At 38.7% G+C, this 18,836-nt stretch overlaps 1 protein-coding gene across 1 annotated transcript in view; it reads left to right on the forward strand.

Annotated features, from left to right (window-relative positions):
• The window catches only part of ASPG (asparaginase), a 45,021-nt gene that overhangs the window by 22,924 nt on the left and 3,261 nt on the right, over window positions 1–18,836 (forward strand). The window contains exons 8-13 of the mRNA XM_085225723.1: window positions 393–578; window positions 3,371–3,484; window positions 6,409–6,528; window positions 7,593–7,688; window positions 8,642–8,805; window positions 13,871–13,957. Of these exons, the coding sequence (XP_085081849.1) occupies window positions 393–578; window positions 3,371–3,484; window positions 6,409–6,528; window positions 7,593–7,688; window positions 8,642–8,805; window positions 13,871–13,957 (767 nt within the window). The remainder of the gene's footprint in view (window positions 1–392; window positions 579–3,370; window positions 3,485–6,408; window positions 6,529–7,592; window positions 7,689–8,641; window positions 8,806–13,870; window positions 13,958–18,836) is intronic.

Here is an 18,836-nt window from a genome sequence, read left to right on the forward strand (position 1 = left end):
TTCTAGATTGAAATAATTCTGTATTTATTTTGTAAGTGTAAATCTACCCTATTGATCCTCCATGGTGTAACATTATAGCCCTTTAATGGCCCTTAAACAATAGCATCCTTTCTCACGCTGAGGTCACGATTGTGGAAAATAGTTTATTTTAAAATCTATCCCTCTAGGAATTTGAAAGGAAACTAAGAATTTGGAATGCACATTTTTTTAATGTTTTTCTTCAGTCCTTGTTATAGCAGACGAGGAGTACAGAAGGGCATGAGAAGACTACGGCATGAGAGCCTATAGGACTGTAACAGGAAAAGCCTATTTTTTATAACTGCCATATAAGAAAATCTTAATGTGATGTAAACACAGCCTTCATCTCTCTTTGCTGTCTTGTTTTTCAACAGGTGAAAGCATTTCTCCAGCCTCCAATCGAAGGTATTGTACTTGAAACTTATGGAAGTGGCAATGCCCCAAATAGCAGAGAAGACTTGCTAGAAGAACTTAAGAGAGCAACTGAACGAAAAGTAGTGATTCTAAACTGTACCCAGTGCTTGCGAGGGTCTGTTAAAACAGTCTATGCAACAGGGCAGGTGAGGGTTGTGCAGTGATTTCAGATTCTACTTCTATGTAAAAAACATTTTGCTGATATAAACATGATTGTATGCTTCTAGTAGTGCCAATGTATGAAGCCAGATTTGTTACACCATGAAGATATTGCTCATAATATAACCATATTAGAAAAATGTTAAGCTGTAAGCGTGTAAATATATATATCTAAGAACACAGTCCTGTTACTCTTAGCCTGAATGGTCTATGTATTCACCTCAAATCCCAAATCACTGACCGCTTTGTCCTCTCATGAGTAGCACTCCAGGATACCTTACATTAGATTATTAGCGTCTCTCCCCGGGGCATTCCCTGAGCTAGAATCTAGCTTGTGAATCAGATGATCAAATAGAGTAATACTTGATAGGCTTGTGATTATTTAATCACAATGTAAGAACAGCAAGAAAGCATGCAAATCCAAGCAGTATTCCAAATATTGGTGTTTATTTGACTGGAAGTGCATTTGAATTCAGCGAGAAGGAGAACGATGTGTAAGGAAGCATATGTCTTGCAGAATAGAAATCAGTTGTATTTAAGCTGTCGATGCTCTTATTATTCAGGACATTTTGTAGTGAGTTTCTCAATTGTGTGTTAAGATATGCCATCGCTGAGACTAGTAAGAGCTCAAAGTTCTGTCACAGTATGTGATACATGTGGTGGTGTGAAGGAAGCTGGTTTAACTGCCCTTTATAATGGCCATCCATTAAGTATCCAAGAAGCAGTGCTGTAGGGTAATGCACAGCCCTGTTTTAGGCACCTGTTTTAGTTGGTAGTAGTCACCTATCCAGCAGAGCATATTCATTGATTACTCTCATCGTTGGTTGCTCTTGACATGACTGTAAGGCAAACCTGGGTCCTCTGAACTGATGTTGAAACCTGCCTATTTTAGCATTGGTTTTGGCACAGCTTTAGCTTATATTTGCTTTAAGAATACACAGTCTGTTTTAAGCAGAAAGAAAAGCAATTGTTGGGGTTTTTATTTTCACCTTTTTGGTATTCTAACTTCATATACTGTGATATGAGTAGTTCTTTGGGTGTTAGTAGAATTTTAGCTAAGTTAGGGGGAATGTTTTGAAAGTATTAACTTTAGGAGAGATCTCACGCTCTGTAGCAAATATGATAGAATCATTAAGGCTGGAAAATAACCACAGAGATCATATAGTCCAACCATAGCCTACCCCCACCATGCCCGCTAACCATGTCCCTCTGTGCCAGGCTTTTTACATTCTAATCCTGACTGTTGATTTGTTTAATTAAAAGGTTCTACTCAGGTCACTATTATTTGTCTTACCAAACACGTAAGGCCACGCAGAAATGTGTTCACTTCTGGCATCCATATTTACATTAAACACTTAATACGTTGCTTCAGCACCCATTGATGGAGGTTGTCCTGTTTTCTTGTCATTTTTCGAAATGCTGCTGAGCAAGCCAAATCCTACAAAATTACTTAATGCTTGTTTTTTTCATTGCCTTTTCTTTTTCATGAGAAACTGCTCACTGGGTGAATGCTGGAAACTAACAATAATATATATTTTTTTCTTCAAATACAGCCTTTCACAGGTCTTTGCATGTGGCTAGGCTGTTTTTTACTCATCTGGTGTGTCAGCTGAGTCCTTGGTTTCAACTGAAGTGTTGGTTTTATTTAATGAACTGAATGTCTGGCTTCTGAACCATCTGCAAAGCAGAAACTTATAATTGAGGAGGAGACTTAAGATATAGGAAGGAAGCTGGGAAATCCCTTCGTCCTCCTTCCTAAGTCTACTGAAAAATCTCTAACTGTTATTTGGTTAGCTCTCCAGAACAGAGGGTATTTCTCATCTTCTTTATATGTGTTTTTTCCATATGACTTTCATGTTGGTCTGGGGCTCTCAGAGATGTTAATATGCTGGTCAAGTCTCTGAAATATTAGTTAAGTCACAACAAGTTCCAAAGATGAAGTTTATATACAAGGCACTTAAAAGTAAATCAGTGTAAAGAATCTACTGCAAGATGCTTAGCTGTGAAGCATCATGTGATAGCAAAGCTAATGGCCTGTAGTTTATAGAAAACCTGAATGTTTGCCCGTGTACAATTTACTGATGGGATCTGAAATCTTCTTTATCTCTTATATACTTATGAAGCTTGCTAAGCACGGCAAAGATGTTTTAGCTTCTTGCTCTGGTTCAGTCACTGGTGTGCTTTTATTAACTACCAGCAAGATAAGTTTAAAATGCTGGGCCATCTTTTTCAGTTATTCTCATCACAACTGCATAGATTACACATTTTGGTTGCATGTTCTAAATCACACAATGCTCGTGCAGCCTGAAAGGATATGAAAGCCCTCCTGCTGTGAGCACACTGTAGTGCTGGAACTCATCCAAAGATATGCCCCATAAAAGAACGGTAAATATGTCTGAGTAAGAGCAGCCTACTTGGCAGTGTTCACAACACCACTGGGTTAAAATGGAGTAACTGCAGCTTTTCAGTAGAAGTAATCTGACAACTCCGCGGATAGCTGATGCAAAGCAGTGACCTTTCCATGTGAGCACAGTAAGTGACCATGGCAAGGTGCTGCTGTGTGAAAAGGAATGTAAAGTATAAGCCAGCTTTATTCAACTGGCTCTAGTATTTGCCCAATATTCGATAGCTAAGATTACAGAAATTACAGTGGCAGTAGGAGTGCGGAGGCACGGCTGCATGCTGTATTCTGTGTTGCTGCACATTCATGTCCGTCTTCTGTACACACGGATATTTCTGCATGCTATGCTAATTGGAGCCATTATTTCTTTTCCTTCAGACTCTCGCTGATGTTGGAGTAATTCCTGGATGTGATATGACACCAGAGGCAGCCTTAACTAAACTGTCATATGCGCTCAGCAAGAGTGAGCTTAGCTGGGAGGAGAAGAGACAGGTAAATATTTCAGTGTGACCTTGAAAGACTTTAAGTTTCTCATCTACTGTGCTAACTTCTGCTCAGCTGAATGCTTTGAGATTCTCCCTTCCATTTAAAAACAATTGGTTCCAGAGCCATAATGTGAACGTCATGTTGGGTTTTTTTTCTTATAGGAAATACTCTTAGGCAAAGAAATGTATGTAGATTGGGAAAGAAGAGAATTATCTGCATAAATCAGTTGAAGAGTATGACCAAGCCATAAAAATGCAGTAATCTGCGTTAGAGATTTCCATACAAAAGAATATGTGTGGAAATTAATAAGGGAGGCAGAATCCTAACTCTCCTGATGTCAGCAAAGATCATGTCACTGATATTAGTGGTAAAGCTAATTTTAAAAATGAATGGTACGTACAGCCTCTTCCTTTACAGTACTACTTCTGTGAGCTTTAGGAATGCATTTTATAAATACATCAAAAGTGGAGGATTATTCTAAGAACCAATCATAATGTATTTAAAAATCTTAGCTCCTTTAATATAGCTGTTTCTGTCCATTGGTTTTTAATTATGGCATTTTCCCCTAAATGATAAAGTTCCTGTATACAAGGAACACAGAGCTGTGAATTAGGTGGGGGGAGCAGCAGACTACAGGAATGCATGTGTTTCTGGCCTGCATGCAGTGAAACCAAAATCATGACACTTTGGAAGGTGACATCACAATGAGTCACTCTCTTGTCTTCAGCACTGAGTGCACATATATCTACGTATATGTGTATATCTAATGATGTTGATGGGTTTTTTGTTTTGTTTTTTGGTTTTTTTTTTAATTAAAATTGAAAGAAATTTGACCTTGATTTCATGCTCAGTAGGAGCTCTGAGACAAGCATATTAGGGTACCTGTGACCATAAGTGGGTGACGGGAAGTACCACGAACTGTACTTGGAAATACTTTCTGTTTCGGAGCTTTGTGTTGTTTGCTGAAGTCCTTACTCTGAAAAATGAGAGGAGGAGAGGCTGTGGTTTTTTTTCAGTGAGGATGGCAAGAACATACTCTGTGCAGCAACATGCTAACCAGGCAGCGTGACGTTGCAAGTTGTGGTATTGCATGTGTTTGTGTATATACACTTCAGAAACCCAGGCTCTTTACTGATGCCCCCTTGGTAGACTCACTGACCCCTGGAATACACATATACTAGCCTCTTTCTTAATGTAGACTTTAATCTTCTTGCACAGAGGATCATTTGACCTGGAACCGGAGAAACTTTCTGGCTGACATCCTGCCTAGGTGTATGGGTTAAAACTTAATTTGAGATCCAGTTTGCCAAGGCTAGATAGCTGAATTATTCAGGTGAGGACTTGGTGATACTACGTTTTAGGTACCACTGGTGCATGGTATTCCTGCATCATCTGTAATGTGTTACATGGTGTTTTGAGGTAGTGCTGCCAGCTCCCTTACACGACTTGAAAAACAAAAAACTTTTGCAATTTCTTTGAGTTAAGCAGGACCAGTTTCCTCATTTGTCTCACTGTACAGACTCACAAACAGTTGTGTTGGCACAACTAAGGGAGCAACATGCTACGTTGCTTGGGCAGGAATGAGTGGTAGAGATCGGGAGAAGAAGAAAGCCTGGAAATATGTTGTCTGTGGCAATATCCTCAGCTAAGCATATCACCAAACAATGGTCTCCCAAGAGACAGAAGCTCTCCTGAAGCTGGCGTGGTTATTTTAGGATTCTCTTTCAATATGAAGCAACAAGGCATGTGCCCCTAGATACATGCAAATGGCTGCAGAGCTGGTAGGACTGAGTAAAGCACGCAGGATTTTTGCATTGGATGCCTTTAGCATAGATGCCAATTGCTAGGGTTACTTGTGCAAAGTAATGATCTCAACCTGTCAAACTCTAAAAGCGTGCCAAAGCAATTGGTATCATCTGAGCGAGTTACATGTACATGGGACTCTTCCAGCAGACAGCTATAGTGTTGTCAGCGCTTGGGAGCTTTTTTTGTAATAAAGGCATGCCTAGGCATAAATGAACCTGGGGCATTCCTCCTTCCAACATCACATCTGTTTTTGCAAACTTTCACAATCCTGCTTTTTAAAATTCTAATTGAAGCAACTACGTGCTCTGTAGCTGCATCAGCAACCCAGAGTGAAAGGGTGCCAGTATGTAAAATTGTGAATGGCTTCTCTCCTTGTTCTCCAGATTTCATAGAGCCTGCTTTTCACAGCATTTTTGTTTCTTTATTGTCGCATTCCAGCAGTTTCTACACATGACTTGGCTGTCCATTTTTGTTGTCTCTTGTTTTTTCCTGCTTGTATCAGATGCTCTCGCACTGCATACTATTCACACCTGCTTTATGATTAAGTAATGAGCACTACTATAGAAGCTCTGCATTCAAAACTGGTTCTGTGGCCAAAAATGCTAACAAAATCAGGGCTACTGGAGCTGTTTGAAAATCACTTGAAATAGGTGACTTCCACAGGCAGCACTGGGCTTTGTTTTGAGGCCTAAGCACAGTCTGTGTAGGAGTACCAGGTGTTGGGAATGCTGGCAAAAGGCAGCATTTCAAAATGTTCTGGTCTTCCGCCTTGCTCTGCTAATTACTCATTATCTTTGTGTTTTTAAGTAGGCTGCAGCATACTCCATTAGGGAACTTCTGTCTGCATATTCTAAAAATTGAGGTGTTTTGTGATGTGCTTAGTTTGGTTTTTTGCTTTGGAAGAAAGTTTATTTGCCTGCCCCTTCCCCCCCACCCCCACTCTGTCTTTTTAAACTCGCAGTCTTCATGGGACAGTAACAATTTATTTAATCTTCTGTCTGCATTCAATTACTTTCCATAATTCCTCCAAACAATTTTCTTAGTTGATCCCAAAGTTTTTTTTTTTATTAGACTACTACCATATTTTCCTTTGCTAACAAAGGGTTTGACTGCTTGCTTTTCAGATGCTGAGTGAGAATCTAAGAGGAGAAATGACTGTTGTACCCACAGGAGCCAAGATCTCTCTCAGAGATAGCAAGTTTATTCAAGTGATTGCCAGATCTCTAAGTATCAGCTGCAAGGAGGTATATCTTTAAATATTTAAGCCCAAACTCATGTAAATCTGTAAACTCAGTTAAATGAACCTAGCTTACAGCTGAAAGAAAAATGGAACACTGAAACTTTTAGATTATTTTTTCAGTACCAAGTGCCCCAGCTAACCAGCTGGGGTGGGGAGAAAGGACACAATGACAAGCAGGGCATTAAAATGATTTTAATTAAAAACACATTAAATTGGTTGTTTTGTTAGGTTTTTTTTTTTTTTTTCCTTCTTTGTAGCATCGTCTTGACTTTATTTTCTTGGCTGCCTGGCTACAATAACAAGCCTCAGACAGTCGCTGTAATTCAGGGTATCAGTGATATGAAAAAGTGCTGTGTGTTTTTGTGGTCAAATGTATTGACAGTTTGGAGCAAGCCAAATAATGAGGGGTAAAACAGCTTAATTGTGCATGCAGTCATAGAAGGATGATACTGAGGAAGCGTTACACAAGTATAATTTGTGGTTTTTAATATTAGTCTCAATTGGAAAATCAGAAACTATAGTGCTGGTTCTTAGATACAAGCGTTTGCTTTCCTTCTGACATGGTTTGAGGGAAGATGAGATTTTTAATAGCTACATGACTACTGAATTTATGGTACGTCTTTAGTATGAGAAATGGGAGGTTTGGAAGTACAGATTACATAAAAATCTGAGGACTCACATGACTAAAGTTGATTCATTCTTGACGAGAATAAATGATAATGATCTCCTCTAACTCCTACCAGCCCTGTTTCTCTTACTGTACTGATGTGTAACTGTGGCTGGGCAGAGCTGGTAATTAGTATGTGCACTTTAAATGGTATATATAGATACCAGGTAATTGTAGTGTTGCTAGGGAGGAATATAAATCATGGATGGGAGAGATACAAAATGTAAAGTAAACCTGAGACTTCTTTCCTTCCAAGAACAAAATGCTACCATTTTAAAATATCCAGATGACTAATTTGAAAACTTTATATGAAAGCATAAGGGCAGAGTTTTTATGGCTTAGATTTTAATCACATTACAGGCGAGGTTGATATTAAATGTTTATTTTTATTTGTTTCTCAGGAATTAGAAGCTGTAAGAGATGCATTAATTCCACCTTTGGCTTGTGCTGCAGCTAAACTGGGTGACATAGACGCACTGAGAGCCATAGCAGAAATGGTAATGTGAAATTCAGTTTGTGAAAAAGTATTCAAGTAGAGCTGTACATGACAGGAGGAAGCTAATGCTCTCTGGGAAGCAACGATATAAGTCTTAAAATCAAGGTGCTTTGACTAATAGAACTAGTTTCTAGGCACTTCAGACTTTGCCTTCAAAACTGGTATGTTCTTTCCTCTATCTAGTTTGGGAAGCAACGATATAAGTCTTAAAATCAAGGTGCTTTGACTAATAGAACTAGTTTCTAGGCACTTCAGACTTTGCCTTCAAAACTGGTATGTTCTTTCCTCTATCTAGTTCTCAGCTGCTTTCATTTTCTTTTGAACTGCAAAAAAACAGGTAGATTAATATGCAAGTTCTTATCTGCTAACTTTGGAACGCTTTAAAATGATTTGTGCTGCTTTCTTTCATTTAACTCTATGCATATTCATAGTATCCAGCTTTTGGATGTAAATCTGTCATGATTTAAAAAAAAAAAAGAACTTGGAAATTATATTTAAGCGAAACACAGTGCAGTGTTAAATCAGGATTTTGGCTCTCCCCATAGCTCTAGCTTGGATTATACTTGAAAAAAGAAATACCTATTACCCTGTATCATTTTCTACACCTCTTTGTTTCTAATTTTCCTTGTTCTAACTCTACTCTTGAGGCTTTGATAATGCGTCTAGAAAAAGGATAGATGTGTCTTGAAAATAACAATAAATGAAGACAAATAAAATTAGCAGACTCTAGGCACAAAGCTGCTGTGTGATGTAGAGCAGTAAAAAGCCTGTCTAAGGGGGCTGGAATGAATACGGAGAATGAAATAAATACCTGTACTGGTGCTAGAAATATCACTATGAGATAAACTTGTAAGCTTAATATTTTGGTGGTACAACTTGCTGTGGTTTGCTGTACCAACAATTTTATGTGCAGCCATTACCTTTTTAGCATGTGAAAGACCTGTCCTTTCGTAGGGTGGAAACCTAAGCTGTGAAGACTATGATGGCCGAACTCCACTTCATGTTGCAGCCTCTGAAGGGCATTTACCATTAGTTGAGTATTTGTTAACATCTGGTGCAACTGTTTACGCTAGAGACAGATATGGATCTACCCCACTGATGAACGCGATCAAGTTCAGGTAACAATTTCTATACCACTTCATGTTAAGCTTATAAACATTACATCAATTTGAATGTTAAAGTCCATCCCTATTTTTTTGGCCTTGTGTTGTCTCAGCGATCACACGTAAATGACAGCAGTGAAAATAACACAAAACAGCTTTGTTTCAAAGGATGTGACTAGCCTAAATTAAAACTATTTTTGAAATAACAGAAAATTAAAGAAAAAAACTTTGTACGCATGTAGAATTTTAGCATAAGGTGACTTATTGCTGCCTTCTTGCCAAGGCTTTGTCCGTAATTTCAGGTCTCCACTTTCTACTATGAGGCTTCTTTATAAAACAGAGCCAAACTGAATACTCATTTTGACTGTCAGAATTGTGAACGCAGAACCCAGGGCAGTTTGTTTTCTTTCTGCCCTCCCCTTTCTCATCAAGACCACACTGTTTCAATTGGCACAAAATATACTGGTAGGTTGTCATGTTTTAGTCTTTCCCTTCCACCTATGCTTGCTTGAGTCTCTTGCTGGGTGACTTTTTTTTTTATTTTTTTATTTTTTTTTTCCTCTTCCACCCACTTGTAATATGAGATGTCTGTGTGGCTCTGCCTGCTTTGTGGATTTCCTCTTCCTGTTGTTCTGAATGTCAGCAGTTCTTGAATGATAGTCATGGACAAGTGATGTACTGGTCTTTTCCATGTTTCATACTCCTAAGGGACAGCCGTGACATAGTGTCTAAAAGTTATCAGTTAGGAGAAGTTTAATTTTAAAATAGTAGTTTTTTATAGCCTGGGGATTCATAGAGCCACTGGTCTTCCAACGTGTTAGAAGCTGCATGCCCTAATCTCTTGTTTCTTTGATCCACTTTCAGCTCCTTATCTCATATTCAGTCTGTATGATGGCAGGAGAGAAGCTATTTTACATAAAGGAGCTTGGAGTGGTAGAACTGTAATGGTCTTCATGGATGTCTGTCCCCAGATATTCCTACCACTTTCTCACGTTGACAAGTTCACCTGGTCTTTCAGGCTGGAGACTGCTCCCCAGCAGGTCTGACAGCCATGTTTTTACATTGGCTACAGAAGTAACTTTTTTGCCCGTCTCAACCACCAAATGCAAGAAAACTCAACAGGCCTTATTAACGTGAGATTTTAAGTCCTGTTTGGCCCTACTGTGCTACTGCCATACCTGCTGCATGATCCCCTATGGATTTATAAGTTGTTGCTTTGTCTTATGAATATATGAGCTCTTCAGTGGCAAACCCTTGAAGTCTTATAGCAAAAACAAGCCCAACAGCAAATCAAACAAATAACCTCATAGCTGAATAGAGGTGGCTCTAGTCCAATGTGAGAAAATGCTAAAGCGTTTGATACCATTAGATGTTCCTGCAAATCAGGCACCTACTTTTTTTTTTACCGCACCCAACTACCGCCTGAGGAATTTCACATGAGCTTGTTGTTTGGATTCTTCAGCACTGCCACTCCTATATTAAGACTCCTGCTATGACTCTTAAGCCCTTTAAAACTGCACACACATTTTGATATTGGGAACTGTAAAAGGAAACTGAACCACAACCATTTTCAGTTTCTCTTTTTGTTTCAACTGTTGTAATGAGAGGAAGAGTTGACTTGGAACTAATTTCATAATTTTGTGTTTATGATCTGCTGTGTACTCACACTACGTTTTGCACTGATAAGCATGCAAGAAGATGGGTAAAGATCAGACAGCTTTATGCGTGTGTAATTAGATACCCACTAAAAAGATTTGAGCTACAGAAATATTTAAATTCTGTTTATTAAATGGTTGCGTGCTGAAAGTGAAGATTATCCTGATGCAATGCACTGTGTGCGGAAAGGGAAGGGGGAAAACCAACTTTAATGAGCAGTCAATGCTTTATAATGTTTCATATTGTAACTTTCTCAATTTTACTGAATATTGCATCAGCTTAATCCCATTTTCTGAGAATTAATATTTGCTTAATTGAAATATAATTGCAGTACAGAATCCGCTCATCTTAAAAGCAGCTTTCCTTCAGTTTTGTATATCACGTTGTTCAGCAGCTTGCCTTTTAACCTAACATGTAAATCTGTGTAATGATGACTGATTTCACTTTTCCATTTCGTAACGTGTAAAGATGATTAGGAGTTATGTCTCTTCTTAAAAGCATCTTAACATAGTACTGTCACATATAGATCAGCAATTTGTTCTATATCAATGGTAGTCTCTTAAGTTTGTTTTTTCTTTTTTTTTTTTTTTTTTTTACTTTAAATGACTCTCTATTTCTGTAGATGGTAAAATGTGAAGTCCAGTTCTAAATGAGAAATAAAGTACTGCATTTCCGGTTTTTCATTTGTAACTGCAATTTACATGTAGTCTCATTCACTTTATGCATGAAGTTAAACAGACCACTGTTAATTTAGGCCAGTTGCTTGACATATCAAAATTAGTAGCATTCCTTTAACTTCTTAGAGTACCCTCCAGGGATAATTCATTTTCAAAACAATAGGATAATATTTTCTTAATAACAGAAACTTTTCTAAGCAGGAAAATGCCTTGAATAAAAACTGTATATTTTATGTAGTAAAAGCACTTCCATTTACGTATAGCACAGTGGAAAGAGGTTGAAAACAGGGAGTTTCTGGTGTACTGCTGTGAGAACATCAGATTAGAGGCAGTAAAATTACCTCCCACGTAAATAAAAATTTAAATACTTGATATTTTGCAAGGTTCCATTTACATTACTTCAGGAAATCGAAGGCAGAGCGAGAATTTAAACACTAAAGTTTAGAAAAGTATTCTGAAGTTTGTCCTTACAATACTTGAGCATAAAATTCCCACTGATACTCTGTAGAAAACTGAAGAAGTGAAACTAAGCTCATCCTGCCATAACCATTGCAGTTGCTAGGGAAGCAAGCATTAAAAAGAATGAAGCCTGTCAAGTTTGGATATACATTACACCTGCATTTCTTTAAAGAGAGTTGGTGGAAGGTGTATACCCTAGGGCCCCAACCTTGCAAACTCTTACATGTGTGTTCGTTTCACATGTGTGATTCATGCCTTTTGAAGTCGATTCCCTTCTGTAAGTGTCTGCCAAGTCAAAGCCTAGGATCATACGTACTGCGCAGCATCGTGGTGGCTGCAAAGTCAGAGCCAGAAGTTATGGTGTCTTTATCTGGATCTTAAACTTTGAGCATGGGAATGGGTATTTGAAGACCACCCTAAATCCTTTATTTTGATCTTCAGTCATTAAAACACTATTTACATTTTTATTACTATATTAAAATCTTCAATGTTATCATCAGTAATAGAATAAGAGCAGGGAAGACACTAGGAACACTTTTGGTCTGCTATGTTTTCCATTGAAGAGCAAACAAATGTCAGTGGCAGTATCAAAAAGCTAATTTCAGTAACATGAAATAGCACCGTTTGTATAGGCTGTGTCTGAGCCAGAGCCACGGTTAGGTAACAGATGGAGCTAAGAAAAGGCAGACAGGAGCAGTTCGCAGGTACCATGCATGCTCATGGTTTTGCTTATTAGATGAAGCTGGACTGGACAAGCAGCTCTGCACTGCAGGTTAAGATGGAGACATTGGTCTTTTCTTTAATCTTATACTTTGGTTATCCAGCAGTTGTACTGCTCTTGGTTGTTTGCTGTCATCTTAGAAAGGGAGTCGCATCTGAACCGTTGCCAGGAATTTTATTGCTCTTGACATCAGTTAAACCACTGGTCCTTCGGAGGCTTTAGCAAAGCCATAGAAGAGCAGAAACAACATCTAAAGACAAATACCTCTCTTGTGCATAAGACTTATCAGCAAATGCACAGCCAGCCTCTTGAAGTCTGAATAATGCTCTTGTGGGTAAATGTAAGAAGTGATAGGGCTGGATAGGGCTTAAGTTTTTTGAGAATGTAGATGCCATTTGAACGCAAATAGGAACAAGCTGCTGCACAGCTTAGCCCTGCACAGTTTTCACATTGAGTGATGGGAATGTGAGTGGTGGTCTATGCTTTCTTGCTCTTCATAGTCACAATATCAAATTTAACACTTTTCAGATAATTACTGGTCTAAGAATTCATAAATGTAGAATTCATTCTCCACTGCAGGCTGAAAAATAGGATCAAGTGCCATTATTTGCTTTCTCAAGGAGATGCTTGTGGGTGACTAGCTGTGTTATAAGGGACCCTCCTGAGAAAATATTTCAGATAACCAACTTGTGGTGCTTGCTGTTCCAGCAATGCTTTGCCATGAAACAAATATATATATATATTTATTTTATATATATATATATTTATAATACATATATATTATTATATATATATATAGAAATTAAGTACATTTTGAAAAAATACATCTGATAGGGCAAATAACTCATGTTTGGAAAAGCAAAATGATTCCCACATTGTCACTACAGTGTTTAGTTTTTAATTTATAAAGGCAGACCTTACATGGAATATAGAAGATTACATAGACTCAATCTGGATTACATTAAAGTAACTTCTCATTCAAGATGCAGTTTCTTAAAGAGAAGCAGTGGAATTAAGTAAGCAGTTTAATTCAGTTCTAAAATGGGAAGGCCTGTGGCTACCTCCAAGAAAATGCAAGCGATGTAGCTAAAAACACAGGTGAACTTATTTGTTATTTTGAATTAATACAGATGAGTTTAGGCAGTGGCTTGAGAAACTTCAAATATTTCCTTTAACACTGCTATGCCTAATTCTTCAAGAATGGTCTAGCAATTTATTTGAAAGAGGAAATAGGAAATTGTTCCTGATCTGCTGATGCCATCTCGCTCTTCTGGAGAAAACAGTATGCTTTTAGGTTTGTGACCTAGATTATTTGTTTAGCAGAGGAGCACAATCACCTCCCTTTGGAACTAAGTTCTAAACCTTTCATTAGGCCACTCGTGAAAATGTATTCTGCAATTTTTTTTTAATCTGTCATGTTATTTTCTACCCAGGACAGTATCTTAGAGGCTGGCCTTGTCCACGACTCGGCAGAGTTTCCGTGGAAAAGGGAAGGAAATTTGTTTCAGAAATTTCTCAGAATCTGTCATTAAATTGTTTCTTTTTCTTTTCTGTTTCTTTCTTAAAGGCACATACAGGTGATCAATTTATTAAGAGAAACAGGAGCACATCTTTCAAGCCAGGACTTGGAGAACACTGGAACAATACTTTGCAGGTAAATGTGATTTTAGGGAAGGTGGGGCCCTAAAATTGAGATGGAAGGGAAGGATTTTCCAGAGGAGACTCTCAGAATGGAGAACAGCTTTCAAGGAAGTTATTCCCTGTGTCCCTGGCACATGACATGTGACTCTTCCTGTGTGAAACTAATAATGATGAAACAAGAGAAGTGATGAAATTTATAATCAACTCTGTGCTGCAACACCAATAAGTCAAGAGGGCTCCAAAATAAAGGAAGATTGTGAGGATAAATGACCAAGAAGAAAGCACACAGTTTTTTCCAAGCAATTTCAGTCTCAAAGATTGAGAAGGAAATAGATTTTTGAATAGCATCTCTATTTGAAAACAAAGTTGCACATAGTGCATAATTTTTATTAAAATAAAATCCTTTTGTTACTTCGATGGGAACAGCTTTAACAAGTGTCTTTCTCAAAACATGTAAATCAAATGCACTTCAAATGCATTTCACTCCAAAACAGCAAATGCTCACCACCTCTGTATTTAATTTTAAGCGAATATAATCCTCTATTACAGCAGTTTTACATACAGTTGCTGTTAATAGATAAGATGCCTTAACGCTAAGGACACATATTTCTAAAAGAAACAGATAGCTGATTTTGTGTTTTCCCTTCAAGGTTTTGAGTTCAAAATTGTGAGAAGGCTTTTATTAATTTCCTAACATTACGGGTTGTTTTTACTTCATTTCTTCTTTTCCTCTGAAATACAAACAAAAAAATCCCTCACTACCAGCCTCTGTATCAGGAATTGTCTGGAAATCGAGACTTGCCAGGGCAAGTCTCAATTTGAGGACTGCATATCGTCCTCAAATCTATAAGGTCTGGGTAAGTATGCATTATTGTAGGGACCGAACCCTGTCCTTTAAATAATTCCAGAATGAACAAATACAAGCTGAAGTTTTTCAGTTGTTGTAATTTACGCTGGGGAGACTGGATAATAGGAGTTTTACCACTGAGTTCTAATACGTGCTTCATAGGGCACTGCAGGTGATAGGACAGAAGCGGGCCCTTCCTTTGCATTGTATCCATCCATCAAGATGAGAGGAGTGGCTTAGAGAATTCCTTTGCAAATAAGTTGGCCCCTTGCTTAGCGCTGCACCATGTGCAGAACCTGTCTGGCTGGCTGACATGAGTGGGGCGTCCACAAAGAGAACAAGGGGCCTGTAAACAGAAAGTGCTTCTGACACTGTTTGTTGCAGCATTTCAGGGACCGTGGCACGTATGCATCTGTATGGTGTGATTTCTTGTTCAAAGCTAATATTTTGCTTTGAGGTTTGGAGATATTTTAAACTTTTATTAATGGTGATAAGGTTAATATAAAAACAGCATTTTCACATGGCTGAGATAGAACAGTCTGTTTATAACATCTTCCCTTCACCTAATCTGAACTATTTTCCTATGTCTCTTCTATCCTTACATAATGTACGTTAAGGTGCAGTTTGTACCAGTCTGAATTTGTCCCCATGTCACTGTGTCATTGGATTTCATTGGAACAGGTTGCCCAAGGAGGTTGTGGATGCCCCATCCCTGGAGGCATTCAGGGCCAGGCTGGATGTGGCTCTGGACAGCCTGGTCTGGTGGTTGGTGACCCTGCACATTGCAAGGGGGTTGAAACTAGATGATCATTGTGCTCCTTTTCAATCGAGGCCATTCTATGATTCTGTATCCACTTGGAGTTCAGAACAACAAAGCTGCTTGCTATTTGATACTCTCTGGGTTACTGCCCTTAAAGAGCTCATCTGTTTTCTCCATACAGTTCTCTGTTACTAGAAGCACATTTTTGCCATTACTACTTATCTATCATCAAACAAACTGACTTTCCCGTAAAGCCACAAACACTGAATTTTCTGCCCTGCCTCCTCAATTTCCTTGTGTTTAGACTCATAATTTTGGGAAGGAGATAGAAATAATGTGCTCTGTTGGCACTGGTGATGTTTGAGAGGGAAAGGAGTACCCACCAGAACTGTACACAGGAACTCATGTATGAAGTGGAGATGCACATGGATGCAGCATAAGTGATCTTGTTAAATCTTTCATGGTTTCATCATTTGCTTTATTTTGAGGAAGTGAGAGGTGTTAATCTGCTCTTTAGAATCACTTTGTTGATGCTGGGAATCTGGTCCATAGCTTTGTTTTGAAATGCAAAACAGATCTCAATGTTAACATCCTATCTATTAAAAATGGCAGAATCTCTTCTTGTACTGCAGTAACATTGGCATCTTTGCAGAAACAGGCCATGATCAGACATATTGGGGCATGCAGCAATACTGAAGGCTTGTCATGCTCTGCAATTGATAAACTTTTGCTTTTTGGTTTTGTTTTAGATAGGAAGAAGTCTGTATAGAACTGAGACACTATTCAAGTCGCAAAATTAAGTAGAAGCAATAAAACCAAACCAAACTTTTCTTTTTCATTTTTTTTTAGATTGCATAAAATTATATACAACGGAAATGCAGAAAATCAGTGACATTCTAAGTAAGATGCTCCTAATTTAACATAAATTTTGAGGGCTAGTTCTGAGAGAGAAGAAATAAATATGCCTGTGTACAAACTGGGGCCAAGCTTATAATGCCTCCTGTCTTACAAAAAATCTGCAGCTATGAGAGATGTGGAAATACTGAATAAGAATAGCACTCCCAGATATGCTCAGGATGGGACAACCCATGCTTTGTACTTTAATTTTTTACAGGTTTTCTTTTAAAATAAAATAAAATAAAAATTAAATGTTGATGATGCACCCAAAAACAGAAGGATTGTTTTGTATAAGCACTGAAATAGGAAATCACTGGAAGAACAGAGCTTTGTGTTCCTTGGAAAGATGAAATCCTTACTGTAGGTGGCAGGAGGGAACCCAAAGTGTCATTTAGCTGCTCACATTCTTTCTCAGGTCTAGAACTGTTCTGGCTCTTGTCCTTCTCAGCCCTCTGAAACCCAAGCAGCTTTTTGGTATAATTTGCCCAACAGCTCCTGTAACTCAGTTTGCTTGATAATGGTGTGACAGGGAGGCACAAAATGAGGCAGCGTAATTGGATTATCACTGTTCCTAGTATCTTAGCTCTCCTGTCATCATCATAACTACATGCTGAAACTGCAAATTAGTGCATAATCATTTCTTCCAAAAATGATATGTCATTGATACGCAGCATCCCTGTGATTTTTCTGCTGCATATGGTGTGTATATATATATATATATACATATATGCTTGACTCTATGAAGTACACTTACAGTGTGTGAAGGAAATGCAGATGCAGTTGGCTTGGCTATGGAGATCTGGAGTTAGAGAAAGTCCTTCATGGTGTTCTTGATTATAATCAACTTAATGAATGGCCAGTATCTTATGTTCAGAGCTGTATCTGAATTCTGTAGCAATTCTGTTGTATTTTGTTCTCTGGTCACAGTCCTCAGAATACATTTTTAATTTGATCAGTAAATGGCTGCTGCAAAAATTGAAGATACTTCTGTGTATTTGGATTGCTCTAATATCACAGAAAGAGACTACTTCATGCTGTTGACCTGTGGTACTGTGAGTCGAACTGCTCTTTCAGAAAAGGTGCTAATTAGGTATTTAGTTTCTAAGTGCAGTTTGCTGCTTACAGTGATGAAGCTGAATTGCCCTGTGTTTGTAATAGTTCTGAATGTTCTTGACTTTGTCCAGAGTGGTTTCCACTTTGCAGTGACATTCTGAGGCCAAAGTGTTTGAGTGTAGCTCACTTGCTCAGCTTTTGGTTTGTTCATTCCTTCATTTTGGGACCTCTCAGTGACAACAGCAAGTCTTTGTAAACAGTAATTATTGTGTTCTGAAGTGGCTGCTAAGCAACTTCTCCGATTTGCTAACACTTCTTTACTAAAGTTTACTTTTTTCTACAGTTTCCTTGAGGGTTTCCTACTGAGTTTCCTGTTAGACTGCCTCTGCTTCCTCTATTTTGTTCTGTTTTCTGAGAGGCCTTTTTTGTAACAGCAGTTGTAATTAATGGCTTACTGATCTTTTCTTCCTGACGTCAGACCCCACTGCCACATCCCTGTCTCCCTGAATCCCAGCTGTGGACCTCAGCCCTGCCCTGGGGCTGGCAGGGTTGCAAGAGGAATATGGAGATCCTCTTCACTCTCTTTTCCTCCACAGCTTCTGGGACTGCTGTGAGCAAAAGCCTCTCTCTGCCTTTCTCCTCAGGCTGCTGCAATTAGAGGCTTCCACTCCCCTGAAAACATTTTTTCAAGTACTTAAGAGATTTAATCAACATCAGAGATGATTTCGGTCTAGCAGAGAACTGAAAGTTTCAGACTTGCTTTTAGGCTTTCTTCCATAAGCTTACCTGATTGACTGTCCCTTACATCTTCCTGCACACCCTGCTCTCCATTGGTCTGCCCAGGCATTCATCATTCCAGAGCCCATCTCTGCCGTTCCTCCACCGCAAGCAGCATTTCAGGCAGCGAATGTTGAACTTAATAGTACTGGGGGTTTCCCCCTCATAATGAGCTACAGCTTCATCTGATGGTTATCAGGGAGCTGTGCTCAGACAGTCCCAGCATGCAGCAAGGAGCTGCTCTCCATTCTGTGGCCTGGTATGTTCTTATCCTTAGAAATGCAGAGGCAGCCCGCTCAGCTGTGCGCCCAGCTCAGCCTGCAGAGTTGATAGAGACAGGCATGCTCCATGCATGTGCAGGCTGTGAGCCCTTCTGTACAAAAAACAAGTTAAAAAGGAACCTTAGGAACTACAGGTGAGACCCCCAGAAGATGTGCAAAGAAACGTTCTGGCGTACATTGCTCAGAAAACGTTAATTCACTTATTTTTCACTAATTTCTATAAGATTAATGTTGACCTTTACTATCGCTTGTTATATGTGGCAATAAAGTCCTCTTC

Source organism: Meleagris gallopavo, chromosome 5 (assembly GCF_905368555.1).
Source record: "Meleagris gallopavo chromosome 5, MGAL_WU_HG_1.1, whole genome shotgun sequence".
In the NCBI taxonomy this organism is placed as follows: Eukaryota; Metazoa; Chordata; class Aves; order Galliformes; family Phasianidae; genus Meleagris; species Meleagris gallopavo.